Genomic DNA, 26,791 nt, shown 5'->3' on the forward strand with positions numbered 1-26,791 from the left:
TTTCTTCCACATTCTCCTTCTTGCTGGCACCAGACAAAAAGAACTAGGGAAGCAGAAATTAAGCCAGGTAATAATTGCCAGCCCTCCTTTGCTGCTCATGTATCTCAGGAACATCTCCCTGCTGCGTGGGGTGTGTTAAGGTCATGATCCTCCTCTGTTGTGCAACATCGAAACCTCCGCAACAGCCTTGACAAGGAGCCGTGGAAGCGAAGTTATTCGAGCTGCCAAGTCCAGCCCTCGCTCTTTATTTTCTAAGAGCTGAGAAACTGTGGAGTATTACGCTGGCAAAAGATCTGCCTCCTGGAGGCTGGAGAACAGGCAACTCTAAGGTCCAAGAGGGCAGAACAAGCCTCTTAAGTAATTGGGGTCTTGGACAGAGTCAAAGTGCAAGAAAGAGACATAGCACAACCCTTCGTTTCAGCATTTTCTTTCTCATCCCGAACGCAAAAGCTCTCAGGCCCGTTGCGGTTCTCCGTTCCTCGAGCGTGAAAATGGAGAAGGGCTCCGAGGCAACGCTCACAGGCAAGGAAGGGGTAAGTTGCGGAGGGTTTCGTAAAATCATAGAATTGCAGAATTGGAAGGGACCCGCAAGGGTCATGTAGTCCAACCCCCTGCAGTGCGATGACAGCTAAAAAATCCTCAACAGATGAGCACCCAACCTCTGTTTAAAATCCTGCGCTGAAGGAGAGATTTGTATCCCACCCACCATATTAAAAAACTATCATAAAAGTCTGGACCATCAGAATTATTTTAAATGGGTCTGTCACTGCAGCTTTGCCCATAAAGTGCTGCTAGATGAGGGGCAAGGTTTACAAAGAAATGTCATTGTTCCCTGATAGCTGGGAATAACTCTCCAGCCTTTGGAGTGCAATATGCACCACAGCCTAGAGAGGGTGATAACCTGCTGCTAAGGGCTGAAACGGTTCAGATTCAGTTGTGTAGTTTGAATTTGAAGGAGAAAGATAATTTCTGGATGGGGTTGACAGACCCTCCAAGTGTCCCTATTTTCCAGGGACATCCCTGATTTAGAGAAGCCGTCCCAGTTTCTGATTTGATCCCAGAATGTCCCACTTTTCCTTAGGATGTCCTTATTTTGATTGGAGAAAGGTTTGAGGGTATGGTAAGGTCTCCCTATTTTCATTGGAGAAATGTTCGAGGGTATGGAGTTATCTGACCTCCCGAGCTGTCTGAAGGCAATCCTATATAGGTAAGTGGGTTTTTAAAAATGTTTAATGCTTTATTATGATTTTATGTTGGAAGTTGCCCAGAGTGGCCGGGGAAACCCAGTAAGATGTGTGGGGTATAAATAGTAAAATTATCGTTTTGGAATGAGACGTCTCTATTTCCCTCAGAGAAGTGTTGGAGGGTCTGGGTTGATTTTCAAATGGGATGCAGCCTTGAAAGGGGGTCAGGCACTGGTTGCTTACTGGAGATCTGCAGAGGCAGGACCTAGACTCAGCCTAGACTGAAAGCAGCATGTTGAGAATGAACCCAAACGATTCCGGATTGAGATGTGGTGCAAATAGGTTAGCCCCACTATGCAAAAACCAGTGGATTGAAGCCTGAGGCCTTAGTATTCCTGGGTCCTTCTGGGTGTGGGCTTCCTTTGCCTTAGTTTCATCAGCACCAGAAGAGTCCCATCTAGCCAGTGGCACTAGAGTGTCGCAAAGGCCGTTAGAAACCGAAAGATAGGTAAAACATCTGACCTCCAGTGCTCACTAATGCAGCGTCTGCCTGGGGAAGGCGGTCTAAAAATGCGTTGCTCTCCTGAAGACAGATTTCTGTTGGCCAGGTGGGAGAGTTGCCAGAGTCAGAGTCTGCATCATCAATGCCTCTGGAAGACAGGCTGGATCTCCTCCCTCCAGGCAAAAGTCCCCAGGCTGAGATGGAATCAGAAGTTTCCCAGGGATTGAAATACTTTATTGTCACTTGTACAACTTGTATACAGTGAGATTACACGGGAATGGAATGCTCACTGCTAAGACTGAATCTTAGAAATGATTTTTATTAGCTAGGGAAGTGCTAGGGGCAATATGGAGAGCAGGATTTGCCCTTGGCTAGAGCAGCATCGCTCAGTTGTCCATAGGCGCCGACCCCATGGGGCCTGAGGGGGCCCGAGCCCCCTCAAAAATTTTATTGGGGGGGCTCAGCCCCCCCAATAATTTAAAAAATTATCGCGCGCCTTGGCTCCCTCGTCGCGCGCCTTGGCTCCCGCGGCCGGCGAGGGGAGCCCGGGCCGCGCGCGGCTGCTGCTGCCGCCTCTCCTGGGGGCGCCGCTTCCCCGGGCGGGAACGCTGCGGTTGCGCGAGGGAGGAGGGCGGCCCCCGGGGGCTGGGAGAGCCGGGCTGCCGTGGCCGAGAGGGCTGCTCTGCCGGGCGCCGCTGACATAATTTAAGCAAATTAGCGCGCGCCTTGGCTCCCGCGGCCGGCGAGGGGAGCCCGGGCCGCGCGCGGCTGCTGCTGCTGCCGCCGCCGTTTGTGGTCATGGCGGAGCTGCCGCCTAGGGAGGAGGGGAGAGGGGGCTGGCGGGGGGGGCAGGCGGTGAAGGGGGCTTGGCTGCGCTCTCTCTCTCTCGGGCTCTCTCTCTCTCTCGGTGTCTCTCTCTCTCTCTCTCTCTCGGTCTCTCTCTCGGGCTCTCTCTCTCTCTCTCGGTGTCTCTCTCTCTCTCTCTCTCGGGCTCTCTCTCTCTCTCTCTCGCTCTCTCTCTCTTTCTCGCTCTCTCTCTCTCTCGGGCTCTCTCTCTCTCTCTCTCTCTCTCTCTCTCTCTGTCTCGGGCTCTCTCTCTCTCTCTCTCTCTCTCTCTCTCTCTCTCTCTCTCTCGGTCTCTCTCTCTCTCTCGGGCTCTCTCTCTCTCGCTCTCTCTCTCTTTCTCTCTTTCTCGCTCTCTCTCTCTCTCGGGCTCTCTCTCTCTCTCTCTCTCTCTCGGGCTCTCTCTCTCTCTCTCTCTCTCTCTCGGGCTCTTCCCGCCCAGGGCTTGTGGGCATCTGCTCTGAGACGAAGATGGAGGTGACTTCCCTTAAAGGTCATGGAATCATAGAGGTGGAAGGGACCCAAAGGTCATCCAGTCCAACCCCCAGCAATTCAGGACTCACAGCTAAAGCATCCCTGGCAGATGCCCCCCCCCCGACCTCTCCCTAAAAGCCCCTTCCCCTGTCTGACTGCTCTCACCACCAGAAAGGCCTTCCTAATGTTTTGTGGGAATCTCATTAAGCCTACAGAGCTATATATGCAAATGGATCTACTTATTCTTTCCCTTGAAGATACATTGATTTGTTTGTTACTGTGGTTTCGATCAATACTTTCCAAAGATCTTTACATTTGTCCATGCATGATCTTTGTCTGAAAGCTCATGGGTTGCAGGAGTTGTCATAGGAGGTTATATTTTTGTCCTTCCAACTGTTATGGAAATTACAGGGGGGGGGACATCTTTAAAGTTGTTAAATGTTGCAAATATTATGCCTGAATGTACCCTTTCAACTTGACAGCTCAGGGAAGTTACCTAGATAAAATCCTGTAACACAATGTATCAGCCTTAATCATTTTGCAGATGTTAAGGGGGGGGGCAGAGCCTGCAGCCACCATCCCTTTCCGGTGGGGAGGGGGCAGAGGAAAGACAGGAAGCTTTTCCCTGCAGAGTTAGACCCCTTGGCTGCGTGGCCCTCGGGTCCCTTCAAACTCCTGGGTGTTTTGCTGGTGGGGGGCTGCGTGGGGGCCTGGGCGATGTCAGAAGAGGAAGCTTGCAGGCCTGGTTGTCTGTTGGGGGCAGCAGGAAGAGGCGGAGGGCAGGATGTGCAGCCCCTGCCTGGCTTTCCTGTGGGACCAAGGAAGCGGCTGGGGGGGGGGGGGACTTGGCCGCTGGCCTTTGTTGCGGAGGCGGCAGTGTGGGAACGCCAGTCCCAAGGGCAGCCTCTGGGGTCTGGGTGCTGCTGCCTGTCTCCTGCCATGGACTTGGCGGGGGGGGGGCTGTGCTATTGGGCTGGCAGAGACTTAACGGGGGCTGCCTCTCCCAGCCAAAGCTGACCCACAAAATTGCAACCCAGTGTGTGTGTTTGTGTGTGGGGGGGAACCAGCCTGCACAGGGTAAGCCCCGATGGGGCTCCTGGGCTCCTTCTGATGCATGAAAATTGGAGGTTGTCCTTTACAGCTCAGCTCCCCAAGGGGCTCAAAGCCTCCCAAGTCCATTATCAATTGGAGACGAATGAGTGGAAGCTGGAAGAAAGGGGGAATCTTTATTTTTCTGTTGAAACAGAGCCCTCCTTCCCACTGACATTTGCAAGGAGGGGAGGACCCCAAACAAAGGTGTGCAGCAGCTTTGAAAGACTTTTCCGGCTCAACATCAGGAAGAGCTTTCTGACAATAAGAGCTGTTCAGACGGTCTCTGCTCCCTGGGAGAGGCTAGGTGGCCATCTGTCAGGGATGCTTGAGCTAAGATTCCTGCATTGCAGGGGGCTGGACTAGATGACCTTGGGGTCCCTTCTGTCTCTATGATTCTATGATTAGCATAATACAAGCATCTCAGGAAGAGGCATCTACCAACAGAAATCCAAGAGTGTGGCTTCTCTCCTGTCTGTCAAGGGACCTGCAGATGCTGATTGCCTTACTTGGCCAGTTCCTTAGGACTGGTACATACAGTCATACCTCGGGTTACAGATGCTTCAGCTTAAGCATTTTCAGGTTATGGATGCACTGAAACCCAGAAGTACCGGAATGGGTTACTTCCAGGTTTCGGCACTTGTGCATGAGCAGAAGCGCTAAATCACAACCTGTGTGTGCGCAGACGCAGCAATGTGAGTTGCGAACACTGCGGGTTGCGAACGTGCCTCCCACATGGATCACGTTCGCAACCCGAGCGTCCACTGTACCTTGGTTCTCGAACAGAATGCGTTCCGGGAGTCCATTGGACTCCTGGAACCATTTGAAAACCAGAGTGCGGCTTCTGCCAGAGGAGCCCCCTGCAGCCAATCGGAAGCCGCACCGGATGTTCGCCCTCCAAAAATCATTTGAAAACCAGAACACTCACTTCCGGGTTTCGATTGTTCAGAAGTCGATTTCTTTGGGAGCCAAGGTGCTCGGCTTCTCAGGTACAACCGAACCTGAGTCCTTGGGGGCGCCGCCTCCCCGGGCGGGAACGCTGCGGGTGCACGAGGGAGGAGGGCGGCCCCCGGGGGCTGGGAGAGCCAGGCTGCCGTGGCCGAGAGGGCTGCTCTGCCGGGCGCCGCTGACATTGGAACTTAGAAAACTTCCCGGGGCAGGACCCCGGTATGGGCCCCCCCAATATTTTTTATAAGTCGGCGCCCCTGCAGTTGTCTATGAGTTTTCTTTGAATTGTAGCGTTAGAAAGGGACCCCAAGGGTCATCTAGCCCAAGCCCCTCATAGCTGTCAATGTTTTCCCTTTTTTAAGGGAAAATACCTTATTCTGAATAGGATTCCTCGCAAGAAAAGCAAAAAGTTGACACCTATGAAGCCCCTGCAATGCAGGAATCACAGCTAAAGAATTCCTGCCAAGTAGCCTGAAAATAATGGTCATGACTATGGCTGTGCACACAATATAACTTTGAAAATCATCCTTTCCCTTATACAGTGGTACCTCGGAAGTCAAACGGAATCCGTTCCGGAAACCTGATTGACTTCCAAAACGTTCAGAAACCAAGGCACGGCTTCTGATTGGCTGTAGGAAGCTCCTGTAGCCAATCAGAAGCCATGGAAGCCACATTGAACGTTCAGGTTCCAAAGAACGTTCGCAAACCGGAACACTCACTTCCGGGTTTGTGGCGTTCGGGAGCCAAAACATTCGACTTGCAAGGCATTTGGGGTCCAAGGTACGACTGTACTGAGTCAGACCCTTGCTCCATTCTAGCTCAGGGTTGTCTCAGCCTACTCGCAATGATTTCAGGCGTGGGTCTTTCCCAGCCCTTCCTGGAGACACCAGGGATTGAACCCAAGGCTTTCTGCGTGCAAAGCAGAAGCTCTAAGCGCTGAGCCACAGCTCCTCCCCAACCTGGTATAGAATCCTTTGTTTATACCAGGCTGGGAGCTGTCCTTGCAGAAGGGTTTATTCTGAAATGCCATGCATTTGGGCATCATTAAAGCTCTTCCCTTTCAACAATGCCACACACAACTGGCGCCTTCGTGTCCCTATGCTCCCCATACTTCAGCATTATTAAGTGCCAAGGAGTCTTGGTTTCAGATGCCAGCACTACATAGCTGACCATTAGAAAGCTGTGTCTATTAGCTTTTTTTTTTTTAGCTGCCCTGAAGACTTGGTAGTTGGGCATTATAAAAAAGGTTAAAAAGACATGAATGAATAAATAAATAAATAAATATTTTGTCTCCTGTTTCCATTCGCAGCTACACTCCTGTGGTGCCCCCTACCCACCCTAATTAAGAGCAGGAAGAAGGGCATAATCCTGCCCCACAGCCAGGGAGTCCTAAGAGTGCAAGCAACCTAGCACATGTCAGGTGCTTATTCTTTAAACAAAGCCTGGGCATCCTTCCAACAATTATTTTTAGCACTCTTATATCACTTTTTGATGCCACAAAAATGTTATGTTAAATAAAAATAAAAATCCTTATTGTATAAATAAACCCTGTAAAGGAAGGGCGAACCCAGAAAATCTTTCCTACTCTTTCCAGAGCTGGCATCTGGATTTTAAACCTAATTTGCAAAAAAAAATATCTAGGTAGCTACATTTTCATTGTTTTTTCAGTGTGGTGCAGTGGTTAGAGTGTTAGACTATGACATGGGAGACCAGGGTTCAAATCTCCACTCAGTGAGTTAGACTGACTTACCTCACATGGTTGTTGTTTTTTTTGGAAGGACAACAGCAGAAATCATTCAATGTGTTATGTACTTAAAGGTTAATCCTGTTATTATCCATCAAGAAAGATGCTTGAGGTGTAGCTTAGCAATTAGCCAGATGGGCATGATGTTTGCTGAGGTAGCATGAATCCTGATTGGCTGTGTTGTTCTGAGGGAGTTTCTTTCCTCTGTGTGTTTGTTTGAATGTCTCCCTGCTGTGTACAAGGCCTGGTGTAAGAAAGACAAAACCTCTGGTCCTTTTCATCTCAAATTATATGCTGTTTTCTGCTCAAGTTTCCTTGGCAAAGCATTGTCAGGATTCCTGTTCTCTCTGGACTCCTATCCTTATGCCTCTAGTGCTTTGCAGGATTCCATAAGCAAAGTCGCAGGCCCAAGAAATTGCAATGGAAATGTCAACAGTGAAGGAGAAAGCAGCCGAAGACCAGGAACGGGAAGCAGCTAGGTTCACAAGAGGTGAAGCTGAACCACACACACACACACACACACACACACACACACTTATTTTCAGTTTAAGGGAAAATTCACTGAGCTAAAATATTGAGCTAGAAAGGAGGCCTTGCTCTTGCCAGCAACTGCGCTGCAGCGTTTTGCACTAAGTTCAGCTCCTGGGTCAAGCACAGCAGAAGCCCCACACAGAGCATATTGCAGTAATCCAATCCTGAAGGTGACCAATGCATGAACTACTACGGCCACATTTTCCTGGTCCAGGAACTGAGGGGTGTGTGGCCTGGGAAAACTCCTGAGGGCCAGATAAAAGAGCCATATTTGGCCCCCGGGGCCTAAGGCTCCTCACCTGTGCTTCATTCAGTGGCTGCACATTCACCTGAGTGGACCCAAGAAGAAAAAACAAGCGAGGCCGGTGATTAGTGTGAAATACGAACTCGTTGTCCTGGAGATACCAAGTTAATTAGGGACTCTGATTACCTGTCATGTTTTTCCCTGGGTACCTGCCTACGTTTCCATTAGCTCCCAATTTACAACCAGCAATTGATTTCCAATTGCACTGGCGGCCTGAGGAGCGCTGCTCAGGGGCAAGGCTGTGAGATTTACAAGCAGGCAGATCTGAAGTTCAGAGATTTATGGCTCAAGTGGAGCGGAAGGGAACTGGTAGCTGTTGCGATATATAGGTTTGAAAGATAAGAAGAGTTGCTATATAAACCTGCTGCGCACCCTGAATTCAAATGTTCCCAGGGGTAGGCAAACTAAGGCCCAGGGGCCAGATGCACCCAATCGCCTTCTCAATCCAGCCTGCGGATGGTCCGGGAATCAGCATGTTTTTACATGAATAGAATGTGTCCTTTTATTTAAAATGCATCTCTGGGTTATTTGTGGGGCATAGGAATTCGTTCATTTCCCCCCAAAAAAATTTAGTCTGGCCCACCATCTGGTCTGAGGGACTGTGGCCCATGGCTGAAAAAGGTTGCTGACCCCTGGTTCAGCCAATACAGCAGAGCAGGCCAGTAGGTATTTGATTCCTGCATTGCAGGGACTTTCCTTCCTTGGAGGTTTCTAAGCAGAGGTTGGGTGGCTGTCTGTCATGGATGCTTTAGCTGAGTTTCCTACATTGCAGGGGGTTGGACTAGATGACCCTCAGGGTCCCTTCCAGCTCCATGATTCTACATTTCTTTCTGCTTCAACAATATCTCATTATGTTCCTATCATTTTAGGTAATTGTATTTTGTATAAATTATTTTTAAAAACTATTAATAAAACATGTTCTCTCTACAAACAAAACATTTAAATAGCTACCTTTCTATTGGTAGGATGGGGGGGTATGAGCATAGCCAGGCTTTTTGTTAGAGGGGCAGAATCTCAGATTTGTACAGTGGTACCTTGGGTTATATATGCTTCAGGTTACAGACTCCACTAACCCAGAAATAGTACCTTGGGTTAAGAACTTTGCTTCAGGATGAGAACAGAAATTGTGCGGTGGCGGGGAGGCAGCAGCAGGAGGCCCCATTAGCTAAAGTGGTGCTTTGGGTTAAGAACAGTTTCAGGTTAAGAACGGACCTCTGGAACGAATTAAGTTCTTAACCTGAGGTAGATAAAGGTAAAGGGACCCCTGACCATTAGGTCCAGTTGTGGCCGACTCTCGGGTTGTGGCGCTCATCTTGCTTTACTGGCCAAGGGAGCCGGCGTACAGCTTCCAGGTCATGTGGCCAGCAGGACTAAGCCGCTTCTGGAGAACCAGAGCAGCGCACGGAAATGCCGTTTACCTTCCCGCCGGAGTGGTACCTATTTATCTATTTGCACTTTGACGTGCTTTCAAACTGCTAGGTTGGCAGGAGCAGGGACCGAGCAACTGGAGCTCACCTCATCGCGGGGATTTGAACCGCCGACCTTCTGATCAGCAAGTCCTAGTCTCTGTGGTTTAATGCACAGCGCCACCCGTGTCCCTCTAACCTGAGGTACCACTGTATTAATTTTTACTTATTTGGCTACGCCCATGGGGGGGGCACAGGAAGGAAACCAGGTCGGAAGGGGGCCACTTTCGGAAAAAGGTTGGGAAACACTGAGTTAAACCACTGTCAGCAGCGTTGAAGGAACTTCCCTGAGGCGCAAGCCTGGGCAGTGTGTACGGAGGCCCTGGGCTGCCCAGACAGCAAGATCTCCCTCTCAGCCTTGCCAATGTGGTCCAAAGGATAGCAGAGCAATACTGCCTCCAACACTGGAGGCAGGGAAGCAGCCATCATGGCTAGTAGCCAGGGACAGCCTGAACCTCCTTGAATTGGTCTAGGCCTCCTCGCTGGAAGCCATCCAAGTGAGTGGCCATCGCTGCAATATACAATTGCCTGCCCGTTAAATTGTCGCAGGGGAGATTGTGCAAAAACGAAAGCGTTTCCGTCTTTGGCAGCTATATTGCAGGCTTCATCCAGAAAAGACTGGCCTTCCCTGCATGATCTTTGCCACGCAGTCCACAGGGAGCAACCCATATCAAAGCGACAGTGTAAAGTCTCCCTCTGATTGCTGCCCTCCAGTGTTATTACTGGAGTTGTGTAGTGATAGGCAGCCCTTCAAAGCCCATCTGATCTTGCTCGCTCAGCCAACTATTTCATGTTTTCTTTAGAAGAACTCGTGATCCTGTGTGTATCTAATCTTGTGTATCACCAGCCCTCATAATAGTGTTTTAACAGTGAGTTAATAGTCCAAATAAACCCCTTTCTTTCTTTCTTTCTTTCTTTCTTTCTTTCTTTCTTTCTTTCTTTCTTCCTTCCTTTCTTTCTTTCTTTCTTTCTTTCTTTCTTTCTTCCTGCTCTAAGACTGGGAAGGGGACAGGAGATCACACAAGACACATCATATGCGCACAAGACACATCATATGGGGACTTCCGGCGAGGAAAAATGGCGGGCGCCATGGCAGCCAGCAGCTCCTGAAGCCAGCCAGAGCCAACTGTGCTACCAGGCTGGCTCCAAGCTGCTGAGGCTGCCGCTGCCATGTTTCCTGGGGACAGAATTGCAAATCTGGGGACATTCCGGGGACGGAATTTGTCCGGGGGCCGATTTGCAAATCTGGGGACATCTGGCAACCCTACCTTAAGGGCTAATGATGGGAAGTTTTCCTTCTGCACATGAGTCTGGCAAACTGCTCTGAGCTGAAACATTCCTTCCTAGAATGTTCAGTTCACATTCAGTTCATGAAACATACCCTGACCTGTTCTTAAAGCATGGTTGACCACATCTATGGAATACAATAGTTATGCCCTGTTAAGTTTTACCATATCAATCATTAGTTATAGTTTAAGTCTTGCTATATCAATCATTAGTAATTGTTTAATTACGAGGTCTTCACGCCTGTCCAACTCTGTGTTCCTTTTCCCAACCTTTAATCTATTGATGATTAATGTCTTATATGCAACCCTTGCAATGTATTTGTGTTAACCAATCAGCAACAAGCACATACGTGGCAATGCTGTAATATTCAATAAAAGGGACTCCCCGAGACATGCTCAGGAGATGCCTCCCAGATGACACTTGCCATTTGTCTGTCGTTTATTTCAACCCAACAGGCTAGGAACTTCATTCACAGAATCATAGAACTGCAGAATTGGAAGGGACCCGGAGGGTCATCTAGTCCAACCCTCTTCAATGCAGGAATCTCAACTCAAGCATCCATGACAGATGGCCATCCAACCTCTGCTTAGAAACCTCCAAGGAAAGAGAGTCCACCACCTTCCGGGGTAGAGTGTTCCACTGTTGAACGGCTCTTGCTGTCAGAAAGTTCTTTCTGGTGTTTAGTCGCAATCTCCTTTCTTGTAACCTGAAGTCATTGGTTCAAGCCCTACGCTCCAGAGCAAGAGAAAACAAGCTTGCTTCATCTTGCGTGTGACAGCCCTTCAGGTATCTGAAGATGGCTATCATATCTCTGCTCAGTCCCCTCTTTCCCAGGCTAAATATACCCAACATCCCCAACCATTCCACATAAGGCTTGGTTTCCAAACCCTTCATCATCCTGGTTCGTCCTCCTCTGCACACATTCCAACTTGTCAATATCCTTCTTAAACTGTGGCACCCAGAACTGGACACAGTACTTCAGGTGTGGTCTGGCCAAGGCAGAATAGAGTGGTACTATGAGCCTAGCTTGCTGATCAGAAGGTCGGTGGTTCAAATCCCCACGATGGGGTGAGCTCCTGTTGTTCGGTCCTAGCTCCTGCCCACCTAGCAGTTTGAAAGCACACCAGTGCAAGTAGATAAATAGGTACCGCTCCGACGGGAAGGTAAACAGCGTTTCTGTGCACTGCTCTGGTTCGCCAGAAGTGGCTTAGTCATACTGGCCACATGACCCGGAAGCTGTCTGTGGACAAACGCCGGCTCCCTTGGCCTATAGAGCGAGATGAACGTACAACCTCAGAGTCATCTGCAACTGGACCTAATGGTCAGGGGTACCTTTACCTTATAACTTTCATTGTTCGAAATAGTGTACTTCTATTGATTCAGCCTAAAATAGGATTAGGCTTTTTTGCTGCTGCATCACACTGCTAACTTGTGTTAAGTTTGCTGTCTACTAAGACCCCTAAATCCATTTCACATGTGCTACTGGCAAGCCAGTTATCCCCCATCTTATATTGGTGCAGCTGGTTCTTCCTGCCTAAGTGCAGAAACTTATATTCGTCCCTACTGATGTGTTTGTGTGTGTGCAATTAAAATTCAAAAGGTATTGATTTTTTTGTCGAACCTTGCTTGATGCAGCTGAGAAATACACAGGGCCCTACCCTGGTGATTATTCTGCAGATATTTACATAGCACCTTTGAAAGTGGGGGGAGAGAGGGATGCATTCTACCGCTCTCTGAATGGATCACATGACCTTTTTACATAAGAACTTGGCTTGACTTGGCTCCAGAAAGTAGCTGAGCAAACATTATGCCAGGTACTATGTGTTGATGGTGGAAAATTAAAAAAGAAAAAGAAAATCCATTGCCTTCGGCAAACACGGAAGAACACAAAAGAATGAAAGGCAACCCTACCTAAATATTATGTTAGCATTACGGTTGTATTAACACATAGGGTCGCTCCTTTCTTGAGCCTTTTGGAGATACTGTAAAATAAATATGGCAGGGCACTGGGAAAACACAAGAGGTCTTTTCCTCCAGTATTTTACAGACGAGAAAGAAAAGGTGGCATTCACTATGTCAGGGCTGGCTTAGCTATGTTTAGATGTTTGCTACTGAAACAAATTACCGCATTTTTCGCTCTATAAGACGCACCAGACCATAAGACACACCTAGTTTTAGAGGAGGAGAACAAGAAAAAAAATGTTCTCTCCCTCTCTGCTCAGCACCTCTCCAGCAAAGCGGGAGGAGAAACGGAAGGCGCTCCGTTTCTCCTCCCGCTTTGCTGATGGGGCGCTGCGTGGAGAGGGAAAGCTGCGCAGCGATCCCTCTTGTTCTTCTGGCTTCAGCGAAAGCTTTTCACATGTGTAACTTTTCTCTTGGAGTTTTGGCCCTTTATTTAAGAATCTTAGCCAGAAGAATCACAGAATCAGTGATGGGTTTCAAGTACATTCTGTAGCAGATAGGCAGCTCGTACAGTTGCTTTAGCACAGGTGTGATATGACAGGGGGAAATTCGACAGCAGGGCTATTTCCCAGCGATGGAGGAAGCTGCAGCTGTTGCTCAGTCCGGTTTACAGGTTCCTAATGCACGGGTCCATGTAGCCAAGATGCCTCCATCCAGGAAAGGGGGTAGCTGGTTCACCTGCTGAAACCGGTAAAAGGCGCTTTGGACCACAAAGGCTACCTGAGGCGCCAGCGACAAATAGAGATCAAGGTATACCTCCCAGCTATGAATCTGCTCCTTCAGGGGAATTGCAAATCCACCAGGTGGATTGCCCAACCGATGCAGCTTTTTCCATGGCTGGGAAACAGAACTACAATTTAATTTCTGCCTGTCATCATACTACTTTTGATAGATGAACTGTTTCTTCAAGTGTTGGGAATTTTTTTCAAGAGCAAAGAAGAAAGAAAAGAAAAAAGCCATGACTGGTGATACAGGGCAGATTTAAGCTGCAACACAATACCACAAGAATTAGTGGTGGTTCCATGATTCAGAGCTGGAAAGTCATATACTAGCTGTTATGTACTGAGTTCAATAGGATCCAAACTGCAGCAGGCTGATTGGTCCTAGAACAATAGGATTCAGAATGCAGCAGTCTGATTGGTCCTAGAACAATGCAGCAGTATGATTGGTTGGCAGGAACCACCCAATCCTGCTCCAGATAGAAGTGAATCCACAACCTGATTGGCTTACAGTAGAATTCCGGAATTAGCCAATCATGGGCAGCCTATTGTGTAAATAATGTATATAAAGCAGATACTGTGAGGGGGCTTTCATTCATTCCTCCTCACCACTATGAGCTGAATAAAGAGCATGAAATCACTTTGCGACTCTGAGTATATTTCACTAGCCTGGAATGTATTATAAAGTAATTAAATTCAGAGGAGAGAAGGGAGCTGGCTACAAAGCAAAAGAATTTATTGGCCTCTTGTAATCCTTTGTGCTAATAGGGTAGGTTTTTCCTCCCTATCACCCTTCCTGGCTTTGAGGCAAAAAAGAAGCAAATGTGAGAAGAGATGGCAGGATTATTCTGTACTTTTTTCTTCTTTTTTCCTTTTTCACCTCCCTCGTCACACAAGCCTAGTTTTTAAAGGACGGAAGTTCAAAGGAATAAGATAACAGGATTCTATGAAGCAGTCAAATTGCAATCCACCAGGAAGTGCAGCACAGCCACTTCTGGGTTTAAATCAGACTAAGGATGTTGATCGGAATATAGGTGTCAATTAGCTGCCTCTAATGCCAGAATATCTGTGCTGTCTCTCACTCTGCCTTGTGAATGGTTCACTTCCCCTCTGCACGCATTAAAAGATCATCTCAGCACTTATCACCAAGCTAAGAACATTAAAAAGCCTACTGCCTCAGGCCAGCGGCCCATTAGGTCTATCATCCTGATCCTGTTGTTCCAGCTGGAAGATTCAGGACAAATAAAAGCTGTTGCTTTTTCATGCAGAGCCCAGTTCAACTGTGGAACTCACTGCCACAAGAGGCAGTGATGGCCACTAATGTCGATGGCTTTTTTCCCCTGCTCTCTTCTGAGGTACTAGCCATACTGGCTATGCTCTGTCTTCATAATCAGAGGCAGAAATGCTTGTGAGTAGCAGTTTCTGGAAACCACAGGAAGGGAAACAAGTGTTCTTGCATTCAGGTCTTGCTTGGTCACAATGAGAACAGGAGGCTGGACTAGATGGGCCACTGGCCTCATCCAGTTGGCTCTTTTTATATAGGTTCTACACAGAAGGCATAGGGTACAATTCCGGCTCATAAAACTATTGAACTTGACTGAGATGGAGTTTACCCCAAAGTCGGATAAACTGATGGGCTTGAAAAATACAGTGGTACCTCGAGTTACATACGCTTCAAGTTACATACGCTTCAGGTTACACACTCTGCTAACCCAGAAATAGTGCTTCAGGATAAGAACAGAAATTGGGCTCCAGCAGCGCAGCGGCAGCAGGAGGCCCCATTAGCTAAAGTGGTGCTTCAGGTTAAGAACAGTTTCAGGACCTCCGGAATGAATTAAGTACTTAACCCGAGGTACCACTGTAAACTGTCACTCGCTGGATCATCACCTTGTCACGGTGAGTGGGCTTGCACGTTCCTATGACCCTTGTGAGCGAAGCCGTCGGGAGTCTGGTACTCCCAGCAGGGTCACCCAAGGCGGTAAGGTCAAAGGGGAGGAGATAGGAGATAGACAAATGATGGAAGAAGTCCTCAACGGCAGATCAGGCAGAAGATAACAAGCGGTATGTTACAACGGCTGTGAAGGCGGATGAAGGCTGCAGCAGATAAGAACCTGCAGGTTGTCTTGACACTCCTGCCATCGGAAGACTGTGTGTTGGTCAGGGTGCACTGATCTGATGAACTACTGGGCTTGTAAAATATGCTTGGCTTGATTTGTAGCTATAGTATAAACATGGGCTTAGGATTGTATCCATTGCATGTCCTACTCAATTGAAATTGATGGCCGTGACTAATTTAGGTCTATTGATTCCGGTGCGTCTGAGTAAAATTTAGTTGCATGCAACTGATATAAGTAAAAAAAACCTGCTCCTTTTCCCATATGGCGTACCCAAGAGCCCATATAGAGTCCTTTAGTAGGTTCTCTGTGGGTAGGAGAAAATAACAGACCAACCAAAGAATATTGAGAAGCAAAGCAGCTAGTAAGCCTGATCTTTTATTAACTGTTGCAACAGGGTTCTCCCCCACACGCAGGAGAGAGGAGGAGGACCCAGAGCCATGCGTGCAAGCCCTACTATAGACATTTTAAATTGGCCGCCCTGGAGTCCAAGACTACCCCCAGAAACATCATACATATATCACAGAAGGGGTGTAGCCCAAGACCAGATACATCATACCTCCATCACAGAAAAGGCGGTCTACAACAGAAATCTGAGTGCTTTGTTTTTACCCTGTCTGCCAGGTTGCCTGTTAATGGTCACTTGACTGGATTACCTGGGGAGCCTGGCCATTCTTTTGTAATGATAATACTTAATTCCTGAGGCAGGTCACAGGCTCACCCTATTCACACCTTAAACGTGCCCTTAAGGCAGGATTTGTGAGGACAGAGACAATGGGGAGGTTTCTGCATTTCCTTCGACCTGTAGAGAAATATTTGAGGTGACTGAAAGAGTCAAAATGGCTTTAGGACTTTTCCTATGGGTTTCAGACATGTGGTTTATATGTGTTTGCTTGGTACATTTATGAACATTTATTATATATATATATATATATATATATATATATATATATATATATATATATAAAGACCTGGGCTTAGGGTTGTAACCAATGCATGTCCTACTCAAGAGCAGGCCCATTGAAATCGATGGTCGTGACTAATTTAAGTCTATTGATTCCAGTGGGTCTAACCTGAGTAAAATTTAGTTGCATGCAACCTTTAGTATGTTTTGGGGGTTATAGCCAATGTTAGATCTACGCTGAGCAGACCCATTGGAATGGATGGACATTGCCTTCCAGATGCGACTGGACTACAACTCCCATCATTCCTATATCCTTTGCCATGCTGGCTGGGTCTGATGGGAGTTGTAGTTGGGAGGACCACAAGCTCCGCATCATGGCTCTAAGCCAGTCTTCCCTGACCCGGCAGCCTTCGGAGATGTTTTGGACTACAATTGGGCCATGGACCCCAACCCAGTAGGTGATACTTGGAAATCCAAAAAGGTTTGGAGGGCGTTGGGTTGATGGAGGCTTCCCTGAGCCCAAGATTTAGAAGTGTGTTCCAGGGAACAGTGGAGTTCCTTTGAAAGCAGCATCAGGCATTCCTCAGTGAATGTGTAAGAAGGAATCCTGTTGGGCCCATCTGTCCCAGCCTCCTGTTTCCAGCAGTGGAGAGTCAGATGTCAGCCAGAAGCAGAATGCGAAAGAGAGTCTCCCATGTTGCTCTCCAACAACTGCAACTGGTCTTCAAGTGGTGGTGGTGGGGAGAACGTTGCAAAAGAAGACACACATGTCCATAAAATTTGCACCTGCTTGTCTAGATGTGTAGTTGCACATTTGGAAAGAATTGCTTTCCAAATAGAAATATAACGCATCTCACCAGAGCAGAGCGGAGAGTGTCACCAAATGATCTGTGTGCCTGCTCAGTCCATGTGCCAACCACTGAGCGAAACTCGCCACACGCACACACACCTAGAAAACCTAGAATGCTGCCTTATACTGACTTAGATCATTGGCTCAGTATTGTCTACACTGACTGGCAGCAGCACTCCAGGGTTTCAGGTAGGGTTCTCTCTCAGTCCTGCCTGAGATGCCAGGAATTGAACCTGCAACCTTTTGCATGCAGCGCAGATGCTCTGCCACCAAGTTATGGACTTTCACCAGTGTAAGAAGAAATAACCCTTCTTAGAGTTATGTATCTTCTAACAGGACAGGCTTTCAAACAGGGCTCCTTCAAACTGAGGACTCAAATGCCCTTCAAACGGCCAGCCTAGTGTTCTGCAGCATACTGCTCCTGAGCCTGGAGGTTCTACTTAGCTGTGGACTACAGCTGTTTTTGTTGTTTAGTCATTTAGTCGTGTCCGACTCTTCGTGACCCCATGGACCAGATCATGCCAGGCACTCCTGTCTTCCACTGCCTCCCGCAGTTTGGTCAAACTCATGTTCGTAGCTTCAAGAACACTGTCCAACCATCTCATCCTCTGTCGGCCCTTTCTCCTTGTGCCCTCCATTTTTCCCAACACCAGGGTCTTTTCCAGGGAGTCTTCACTTCTCATGAGGTGGCCAAAGTATTGGAGCCTCAGCTTCAGGATCTGTCCTTCCAGTGAGCTCAGGGCTGATTTCCTTCAGAATGGATACGTTTGATCTTCTTGCCATCCATGGGACTCTCAAGAGTCTCCTCCAGCACCACAATTCAAAAGCATCAATTCTTTGGCGATCAGCTTTCTTTATGGTCCAGCTCTCACTTCCATACATCACTACTGGGAAAACGATGGCTTTAACTGTTTATACAAACAATACACACCATATGTTGAAAGCACATTTAAAGCATAGACTTTCCTCAAAGAATCCTGGGAACTATACTCATCACAGACCTACAATTCCCAGGACCCTTGACAGACTACAGTTCTCAGGATTCTTTGAGGGGAAGCCATGTGCTTTCAACAAAGCAACTACTCTATTCCGAACTTAAAAATCGAAAGTATAATGCTGGTGGTCAACAAAAGAGGTTTAAAGACAAATCTCAAGGCTAATCTTAAAAAATGTAGCATAAACACTGACAACTGGGAAACACTGGCCTGCAAGCGCTCCAGTTGGAGAATAGCCTTTACCAAAGGTGTCATGGACTTTGAAGACACTCGAACTCAGAACGCAAAGGGAGAAACGTGCTAAGAGGAAGGCACACTTGGCAAATCCACACCGTGATCAACTCCCGCCCAGGAACCAATGTCCACACTGTGGAATCATAGAATCATAGAGTTGGAATAGACCACAAGGGCCATCGAGTCCAACCCCCTGCCAAGCAGGAAACACCATCAGAGCACTCCTGACATATGGTTGTCAAGCCTCTGCTTAAAGACCTCCAAAGTAGGAGACTCCACCACACTCCTTGGCAGCAAATTCCACTGCCGAACAGCTCTTACTGTCAGGAAGTTCTTCCTAATGTTTAGGTGGAATCTTCTTTCTTGTAGTTTGGATCCATTGCTCCGTGTCCGCTTCTCTGGAGCAGCAGAAAACAACCTTTCTCCCTCCTCTATATGACATCCTTTTATATATTTGAACATGGCTATCATATCACCCCTTAACCTCCTCTTCTCCAGGCTAAACATGCCCAGCTCCCTTAGCCGTTCCTCATAAGGCATCGTTTCCAGGCCTTTGACCATTTTGGTTGCCCTCCTCTGGACACGTTCCAGTTTGTCAGTGTCCTTCTTGAACTGTGGTGCCCAGAACTGGACACAGTACTCCAGGTGAGGTCTGACCAGAGCAGAATACAGTGGCACTATTACTTCCCTTGATCTAGATGCTATACTCCTATTGATGCAGCCCAGAATTGCATTGGCTTTTTTAGCTTTTTTAGCTTTTTTTAGTGGAAGGACGTGTGGGTCCAAAATTGGCCTCCACAGTCACTTACAGATTCATTGTTAAAACCGTGTTTATGGAAGACAATCTTACTCGGCTACGAGTGATCGCCAGAGAAGTGTATGCAGCCTGATAGATCTCCCATCCTTGAATTTCTCTAATCCACTTTGAAAGCCTTAAAGGGGGATTTTTAACTTTTCCAGATGGGGTTTTCCCATTATAACTTCTAGAGCCCTGGGGAAAGAACTCTGAAACTCTGGGGCGTTTATGTGCATGCTTGAAAAAGTTTTCTTATAAGAGACATCCACAACATCTCCCCCAAAAAGACAAAATTGCAGACAGAGATTCACCAGAGACAGATCAGCCCCAAACAGGCTTGGTCGGTGTGTAGAAACCAAGCATTTGTCTCCAGCAAAAGGTTTCTCTCTGACCACACTAGTGGTGTGACGGAGCTCCAATGTGCTGCTGGAATGAATTTCGTTCGTTATTGCTCAATCCGCCCCTTTGCAAGGAGAGACGGTCTTGGCAGCCTCCTCTGCTTTCCAGCAGCAGCAGCAAAGCAACCCTTTCTTTCCAAGAGGAGAGCGCAGATCGGGAGAGGGCCAGATTCTGCCGACTCACAACCAGCACCCTCAACTCTGACAGACAGCGGCTCTCTCTGAGCCGATCAGGCAGCGTGAGCATGCGCCTCTTCCACGCCCCTTCCACAACTCCTGCCAACTCGGGGCTGCTTTGTATAACGGGACGTGGGAACGCCTGCCTGCGGGAGCATGTGCTCTGCCACTGATCCTGGCTCGCAGCGCACGCCCTCCTTAAGACTGTTTGCAAACCCAGAACCTTGAAAGGAGCAAAGAGAAGCCGATCCACAAGGACAGCACGAGACAGCCATGCCCATCTCGAGGAAGTTCAGAGGGCAAACTTCACCCACTGTTGGGCTATAAAGAATATTGCTGGGTGTTCCCTGCTCCACTCAAGGTGCATGTATGTGCATATACTGAAGATCTCGCTCGCTCTATATATCTATCTGCCTTCTTTCCATTTGGGGCATTCGCTGCAAACAGAGCAGCAACTCAGAGCAGAGAACTGACAGCAGGAGCGTTTAAAATGAAGACTGAAAATCAATATACGGGCGGCGTGCCATGCGAAGGCAGGAAGGGGGTGAGTGTCTGGCTGGCAGACGACGCTGTTTCCTTCTGTGGGCATATGGGTCGAGGGGTAAACGGGCAAAATACAGTAGAATTTTGCCAATTGAAACACAGAACCTCTTGTTTTACGACAGAATATCCCAATTTTCATGCGGAAGGTTGGAGGGTGTGGACTCAGACCACAGTCTGTTTGCTGCTGGATCTTGGAGACAGGCCTGTTTTTAAGGATTTTTTTCAGGGTGTGTTGATGGGAGGGGGGAGTGGCAGGGTCACTGCAAGACAGAAAAGGCTGAGGGTTTGGCGAAGGTTCCCTGGTCACAAAACCCCATGACATAAAGGTCCAAAAAGACACCTTGTCAGAAGAGTAGGTGGTTGTGCGCTGAAAAATATTGGTTTTTTTTTTTTTTTTTTAGAAAAAGAGGGAATGGAATTAGGATGTTGAGAATTTGAGGCACCTGGGTTCCAGCCCTACAGACTTCTTTGCACAATATTGATTGGGCAACATTTTGGCATGCTGGCAATCAGCATCCGATGTCTGAGATTCCGTTTTCTGTAGTCTTTTAAGCACTGTGCAGTTTTTCCTTGGTCTGCAACATTCTTTTTTTGCTCCAAGCAAGGAGCCTGTGCATGCCCAATATCACTGCAGGGAAACAAGGGGAGATAATCTGCCCTGCTAATTGCCAAAGGTGCAAGGGTGGTGTGACTTGCAAACAACCCAACCCTGGGCTGGCAGGGTTTTTATTACTGCATGCACGCATCCATGAAGCAGCAGGCAGTTCCACAGGTGCACTTTGAATCTCTTCACTGCTGACTGGTGATGCATGGTTTGGGTCACAGCCCTCAGAGAATGCATTGTTGGTCCGCGGAGAGGGCAGAGACATATTGAGCCAACCCTAGTTAAAGGTAAAGGGACCCCTGACCATTAGGTCCAGTCTTGGCCGACTCTCGGGTTGTGGTGCTCATCTCGCTTTACTGGCCAAGGGAGCCAGCGTACAGCTTCCGGGTCATGTGGCCAGCATGACTAAGCTGCTTCTGGTGAACCAGAGCAGCGCACAGAAATGCCGTTTACCTTCCCGCCAGAGTGGTACCTATTTATCTACTTGCACTTTGGTGTGCTTTTGAACTGCTAGGTTGGCAGGAGCAGGGACCGAGTCGAACCACCAACCTTCTGATCGGCGAGCCCTAGGCTCTGTGGTTTAACCCACAGCGCCACCTGTGTCCCATTTGAGCCAACCCTACAGACCCATAAATATGAGCTTGAGACCCAGGAGCCGTTTGTCAATGCCAGAATGCCCAGCCTAAAACATGTGAAGTAGTAGTGAAGCGAGTGCCTCTGAGCATGTACTGAGTTCCTAGTATTTAGCTCTTAAAGGGAGACTTTCCAGAGCCTGATTTTAGGCAATCACGCTTTCCGGCCTGGATGCTCGAACCACCTCAAGCCTGTAGAGGTTGGATGTGCCAATTTGGTAATGCATTCTGCACATGCTCAGAGTCATAGCATGGGGGAAGTGTCCCATTCTACCAAGAATAAATGTTGCAATTTTGCATGCCGTGGTATGTAATTTCCCCATGAGAGAAGCAGAAATGGCAAGCCAGCTGTGCATGTCACATAAGAAAGAAGTATTTATTCTGTGCTGAAGTTGGCATCAGCCCCATACCTTTTCAAAATACCTGGAGATCTTTTGCGTAGAAGATGACAAAGACTTGCAAGGCTGCCTTCACACTGTACATTTTAAAGAGCATGGCTTCCTCACAGTATCCTGGGAACTGTAGCTCACAGCGCCCTTAACAAACTACTGCCCCAACCAGCAGAGCCAATGGTCAGGAAGGACACAAGTTGCAACTGAAGATAATTGCTCCATGGACAGTAGACCAGTCACTGGAAGTCACTGAGAGCTAGAAGTTCAAAGTACTTTAACATCAGCTGAACCAGAATGACTGAAAGACTCCATAATTCAAGAGAGTAAAACCACGTCTGCACCATTCATTTATAATGCTACGGTACCATTTAAACAGTCATGGCTTCCCCCATAGAAACCTGGGGGCTGCAGTTTGTTCAAGATGCTGAGAGTTGTTAGGAGACTCCCTATTCCCCGTTTAAAGTGGTATGATACTGCTTTAAATGTACAGTGTGAATGTGGCCTAAGGCTGTGCATACACCGAATTTTTAAAGCACATTGTTCTCCCTTAAGAATGCTGGGAACTGTAGTTCACCCCCTGGAACTATAGTTCCCAGACCCTTAACAAACTACAGATCCCAGGATTGGTTTTTTTTTGGGGGGGGGAGGAATCGTGTACTTTAAATGCGTGGTGTGCCTATGTATGTTCTCTCCTGAGAGCAAATCGATCAGAAGGACTTAAGTGGAGGAAGGCTGATTGCATTTGAAAACTGACAGAAACCTCTTTTTGGTGAGAGCCATTCAGCAATGGAACCAGTTACAGTACCTAGGAATTGGTGTTGGGTCTCACTTAAGAATATAAGAGGAGCCCTGCAGGATCAGGCCAATAGCCCATATAGTCCAACATCCTGCTCTCGCCAGTTGCCTTTGGGGAACCCCAGTGGCGTAGCGTGGGTTGTCAGCACCCGGGGCAAGGCAAGTAATTTGCGCCCCGTGGATTTTAGCACTGATTTTAGCACTGCGAGTGCGAGCGCCCCCCCCCCGATGTTGTGCCCGGTGCGGCAGGCCCCCCCCTGCACCCCCCACTCTACGCCACTGGGGAACCCTCAAGCAGGCCTGAGCACTGAGGGCTGTCCCAAGTTGATAGCTATCATTGCCTTCTGTGGGAGGGAGTTCCATAGATTAACATGTTACGGAAAAATCTAGGTGCGAGGTTGCTCAGTCACCCAGCTCGTCGGGCAGAGCCCGCGGGTCCCTGTGGAATAAAGGAAGGAGTCCAGCCACCAACCAGAGCAAATAGCTGTAGACCAAAGTTTATTGTGCAACAGGTTCAAAGAGGAATTTTGAATCCCGAGGATGGGGTGACAAGGACTTTTAAAAGTTTCTATCTTATCCCAGCATACAGTTCATTAAGCATCATCACTACATCATTGCTACATCAGAAAAGGGGAGGGTTATACATGATAAACATAGGAGGAATGTGTTGGGGCAACAGGTGGATAGAGGTTATGTATTGGGAAGTATATTCTGAGCACCTACTACAAAGGGACAATAGGACTTTGGTTTGCATAGTCTGCCACCACCTATGGTTTCCAAGTCCTTGGCCAACAAATTGGCGGTGGAATGAAGGAAACTGGCAAAGGAGTTGATTTTATATGATTTTTAAAGCTAGGTAACTTCCCTGAGCTGTCAAGTCGAAACGATACATTTATGCATAATCTTTGTAACATTTAACAACTTTAAAGATGTGCCCCCCCCCCGTAATTTCCGTAACAAACTTTGTGCTGCACAAAGAAGCACTTTTCTTTTATGTCTCTTGAATCTTCCAACGTTCAGCTTCATTGGAGCCCCACGAATTCTAGTGCTGACAGAGGGAGAAGAAAACTTTCCCTGAACTGAAAAAAATCCCAAATGCTGCAACCATCTAACTGTTGCAGTTAGGGAGGCGATGCGCCAGCAATAAATCTGCCTTCGGGGTGCTTGGGTGGGCGCCAGAATATGTCAAACGGGGGGGGGGGGGCAGGGAGGTGGGAGGAGCAGAGAGAGCAGAAAGGTCAACTCTGGTCATTGGGAAGGCCTGGGTTCTCAATGGAAAATATGATCCGCCTTCCTGGAAGTCAGGGAATGAAACTCTTTATGCCCTGGCAGTGTTTTAAAAAGCCCCCAGCTGCAACCTTGGCCAGAAACGCCACGTTGTTTATAGGCTGGTACCTTGTGATGGGGAAGGATCTTTCGGAACGTGCGTGGAAAGGTCATCCATCCTTCCGAAATTGTTCAGCCAGAAATACAGGGCTTTTTTCCTGGGGGGTGGGGGTGGGAGGGAGTGATGGAAAAACCCAGATCGCTTGCCTTTCCAATATTTTCTCCATGTCTTTGCTTTTTAAATGTTGGTGAGTATGGATCTGCACTTTGCTCTGGGGCTTCTTAAAAAGTGAAAGCAATGAATGAATGAAATGAATAATCCTAATACAGTGGTACTTCAGGTTAAGTACTTAATTCGTTCCAGAGGTCCGTTCTTAACCTGAAACTATTCTTAACCTGAAGCACCACTTTAGCTAATGGGGCCTCCTGCTGCTGCCGCGCTGCTGGAGCCTGATTTCTGTTCTCATCCTGAAGCAAAGTTCTTAACCTGAGTATGGATGTGTAGATATTTTCCAGCTTTGCAGGCTGTTGAGCCTTTGGGTCCTGTCAGGGAACTGACATCGGAGCTAGAGGCGGAGGGAAGGCTCTCAAATGAGGCAGCTCAACAGATGGGGAAGCAAATCAGCGCAACACCAGGAATAAAGGGGGGCAGATGGGGGAATCAGCGAGAGGGCTCCAGGACTCTTCACCGGACACCAGCGGGGAGAGCACGGGTCCTCCGCTACCCACGCCCTCCCTGCGCAGAAGACTTCCGCGCAGGGAGAGTAGGAGGAGACTTGGCATCAAACAACTTTTATGTTGGAAAAGGTTTAAGAAACGCCCACTGACGGATTCTGCTAGCGACTGAGGCAGCCACGAAGTGAAGGGCTGTCCAGACAGAAAGGTTTAACCAGGCAACATAGCCAGGAGAAGCGGCAACTTACGCACGAGCAACCCATACTCATTACAGGTCCCTTCCAACTCTATAATTCTATTAACTCCACATGGGACTGCAGATCCATCCTTTTGGACCCGTACATGAAAAGTTAAGCTGCCATTTCTCATCACAGCACTGTGCTGTTTTGAACAGTTGGTAACAGGTGTCAGGGCAACAGTGTTCCTCTAGCTTTTTCCTAACCTAAGCCATACTTTCCTGGTTTTTCAAACAGGATTAAATAGGTTCTTGCAGGGTAAATGATTAATTAATACAGAAGGTTTGCCTGCAATGTAGGACAGAAACTTTCCTGGACCGAGGGCCACATTCCCTTCTGGGCAACCTTCCGAGGGCCAAATGCCAGTGGTGGGTGTGGCCAGAGACAAAAGTGGGTGGGGCAATGAATGACCTTTTTTTTAACCTTTTGCGTACAAGGCTAGTCCCTGCAAACACTGTCCTCCATCTAAGCAAGAAGCATGATCAGAGTTCAAGGACACATTTCCACCTGGGGGTGTGGTCTTGGGGTGCGAATCAGAGCCGGCAAAGGGGGCATGGCTTGGGAAGAGTTCCGAGGGCCAGATAAGAGAGGCAAGGAGGGCCACATGTGGTTCCTTGCTCTTTGCACGTTTGGGATAAGGAAGGACACTTCCTGGGCTGATTTTAGGAAGCTGGTTCACCCTCCAACCACTCTCACCTCTTCTTGCCTGCAGAGAATGACCCTCGTCCTCAGCTTGGTGACCTTCGTGGCTGCCTTTGGTTCATCTTTCCAGTACGGCTACAACGTCTCCGTGATAAACTCTCCAGAACTGGTAGGTAGAGTCTCTGTGCTCGCTCACACCTTTCCCGCTTTGCATCACCGGAGGCCAGAGATCCCTTTCTCCTCATGCAGATGGGCCAGCACAATGAACTTGCTGATTTAGTGCTGCATTTTACAGTTTTGCAACCCACCCACCCTGTGACCTTAGGACTGGAAAGTATTAATAATAATATAAAGACGTTCTTTGTTGATAGAACTTTGAGCACCATCGACCAGAAATGGTGAATGTTGACACGGTTTACATCAGGTAAAGGGGAAGCTGCGGCCTCCCAGAGGTTGTTGTACTCCAATACCCATCATCCAGAGTGACCAGTCCTCATGGATGATGGGTTCTGTAGTCCCACAACATCCGGAAATCCGCAGGTTCCCTGTTCTTGGCTTACTAAGAAGAGGGCATTGTTAATGAACCTGTGATACCTCTCTTCTTCCAGTTCATGAAAGCTTTTTACAACGAAACCTACTATGAAAGGAATGGGGAGTACATGAGCAAGGACATGATGACAGCCCTCTGGTCGATCACAGTGTCCTTCTTCCCGCTTGGAGGCTTCTTTGGGTCGCTTTTGGTTGGCCCCATGGTGAACAAATGCGGCAGGTAACAAAAGCGTGGTTCTGGCTCACATTGCTGGTTGTGGTGTGATGCAGAGGGGGGTGCAAAGCAAGGGCAGCCAGGATAGGGCCTTCTAGACGTTGTTGCCCTGAAGGGTTTACAACTTCCCATGACTCCTGGGAGCACCAGCCAGAAAGGAGTCTCTCTCCTGCTCCTGTCTCTGCATGAGTGCCATCTCTGACTTTTTATTATGACTGATTGAAACAGGTATGGGGACCTGGGGACCGCACCAGATTCTTGTTGTCGGACTCTGCTGCAAAAGTTCCAAATATTGGTATAGGAATTCAAGAGTGAGTGGCTTGTGAGAGCCATGCGGTTGAGCTGGAGCAACCAGCTCAAACCTCTTCCCAAGCTGAGCTTCTCAGGTAGACTGGGGAAGAACAAAGGCTTGCTTACCTTACTGTATTTTCGCTCTATAAGATGCACCCGGCCATAAGATGCACCTAGTTTTAGAGGAGAACAAGAAAAAAATATTCTCTCCTTCTCTGCGCAGCGCCTCTCCAGCAAAGCGGGAGGAGAAATGGAAGAGGCTCTGTTTCTCCTCCTGCTTTGCTGAAGGGGCGTTTCGCAGAGAGGGAAAGCTGTGCAGCGCCTCTCTAGAGAAGTAAAGTCAGAGCAGCAAGAGGGATTGCTGCGCAGTG

At 48.2% G+C, this 26,791-nt stretch overlaps 2 protein-coding genes and 1 long non-coding RNA gene across 10 annotated transcripts in view; 1 reads left to right on the top strand and 2 right to left on the bottom strand.

The window, feature by feature from the left end:
* Window positions 1–18,726, bottom strand: part of H6PD (hexose-6-phosphate dehydrogenase/glucose 1-dehydrogenase) — a 217,144-nt gene extending 198,418 nt beyond the window's left edge. Inside the window, exon 1 of the mRNA XM_083512978.1 lies at window positions 18,472–18,726. Within this exon, the coding sequence (XP_083369104.1) occupies window positions 18,472–18,711 (240 nt within the window). The 5' untranslated portion in view covers window positions 18,712–18,726. The remainder of the gene's footprint in view (window positions 1–18,471) is intronic.
* Window positions 387–26,791, top strand: part of LOC310711294 (solute carrier family 2, facilitated glucose transporter member 5-like) — a 40,180-nt gene continuing 13,775 nt past the window's right edge. For 6 of the 8 annotated variants that reach the window (XR_014528401.1, XR_014528402.1, XR_014528403.1 and 3 more), the window contains exons 1-3: window positions 19,401–20,065; window positions 25,437–25,535; window positions 25,975–26,135. Coding sequence is in view for 2 of the 8 variants with exons in the window: in XM_083513071.1 (XP_083369197.1) it covers window positions 20,012–20,065; window positions 25,437–25,535; window positions 25,975–26,135 (314 nt within the window). In the remaining 6 variants the exon portion in view is untranslated. Of the gene's footprint in view, window positions 534–19,400; window positions 20,066–25,436; window positions 25,536–25,974; window positions 26,136–26,791 lie in introns of those variants that run through there. The other 2 variants (XR_014528400.1, XM_083513072.1) reach the window with 1 other exon arrangement.
* Window positions 22,969–26,791, bottom strand: part of LOC310711460 — a 201,190-nt gene continuing 197,367 nt past the window's right edge. Inside the window, exon 2 of the long non-coding RNA XR_014528460.1 lies at window positions 22,969–23,209. This is a non-coding gene — a long non-coding RNA (uncharacterized lncRNA). The remainder of the gene's footprint in view (window positions 23,210–26,791) is intronic.

Source organism: Podarcis liolepis, assembly GCF_965112155.1.
Source record: "Podarcis liolepis genome assembly, chromosome: 7".
Lineage (NCBI taxonomy): Eukaryota > Metazoa > Chordata > Lepidosauria > Squamata > Lacertidae > Podarcis > Podarcis liolepis.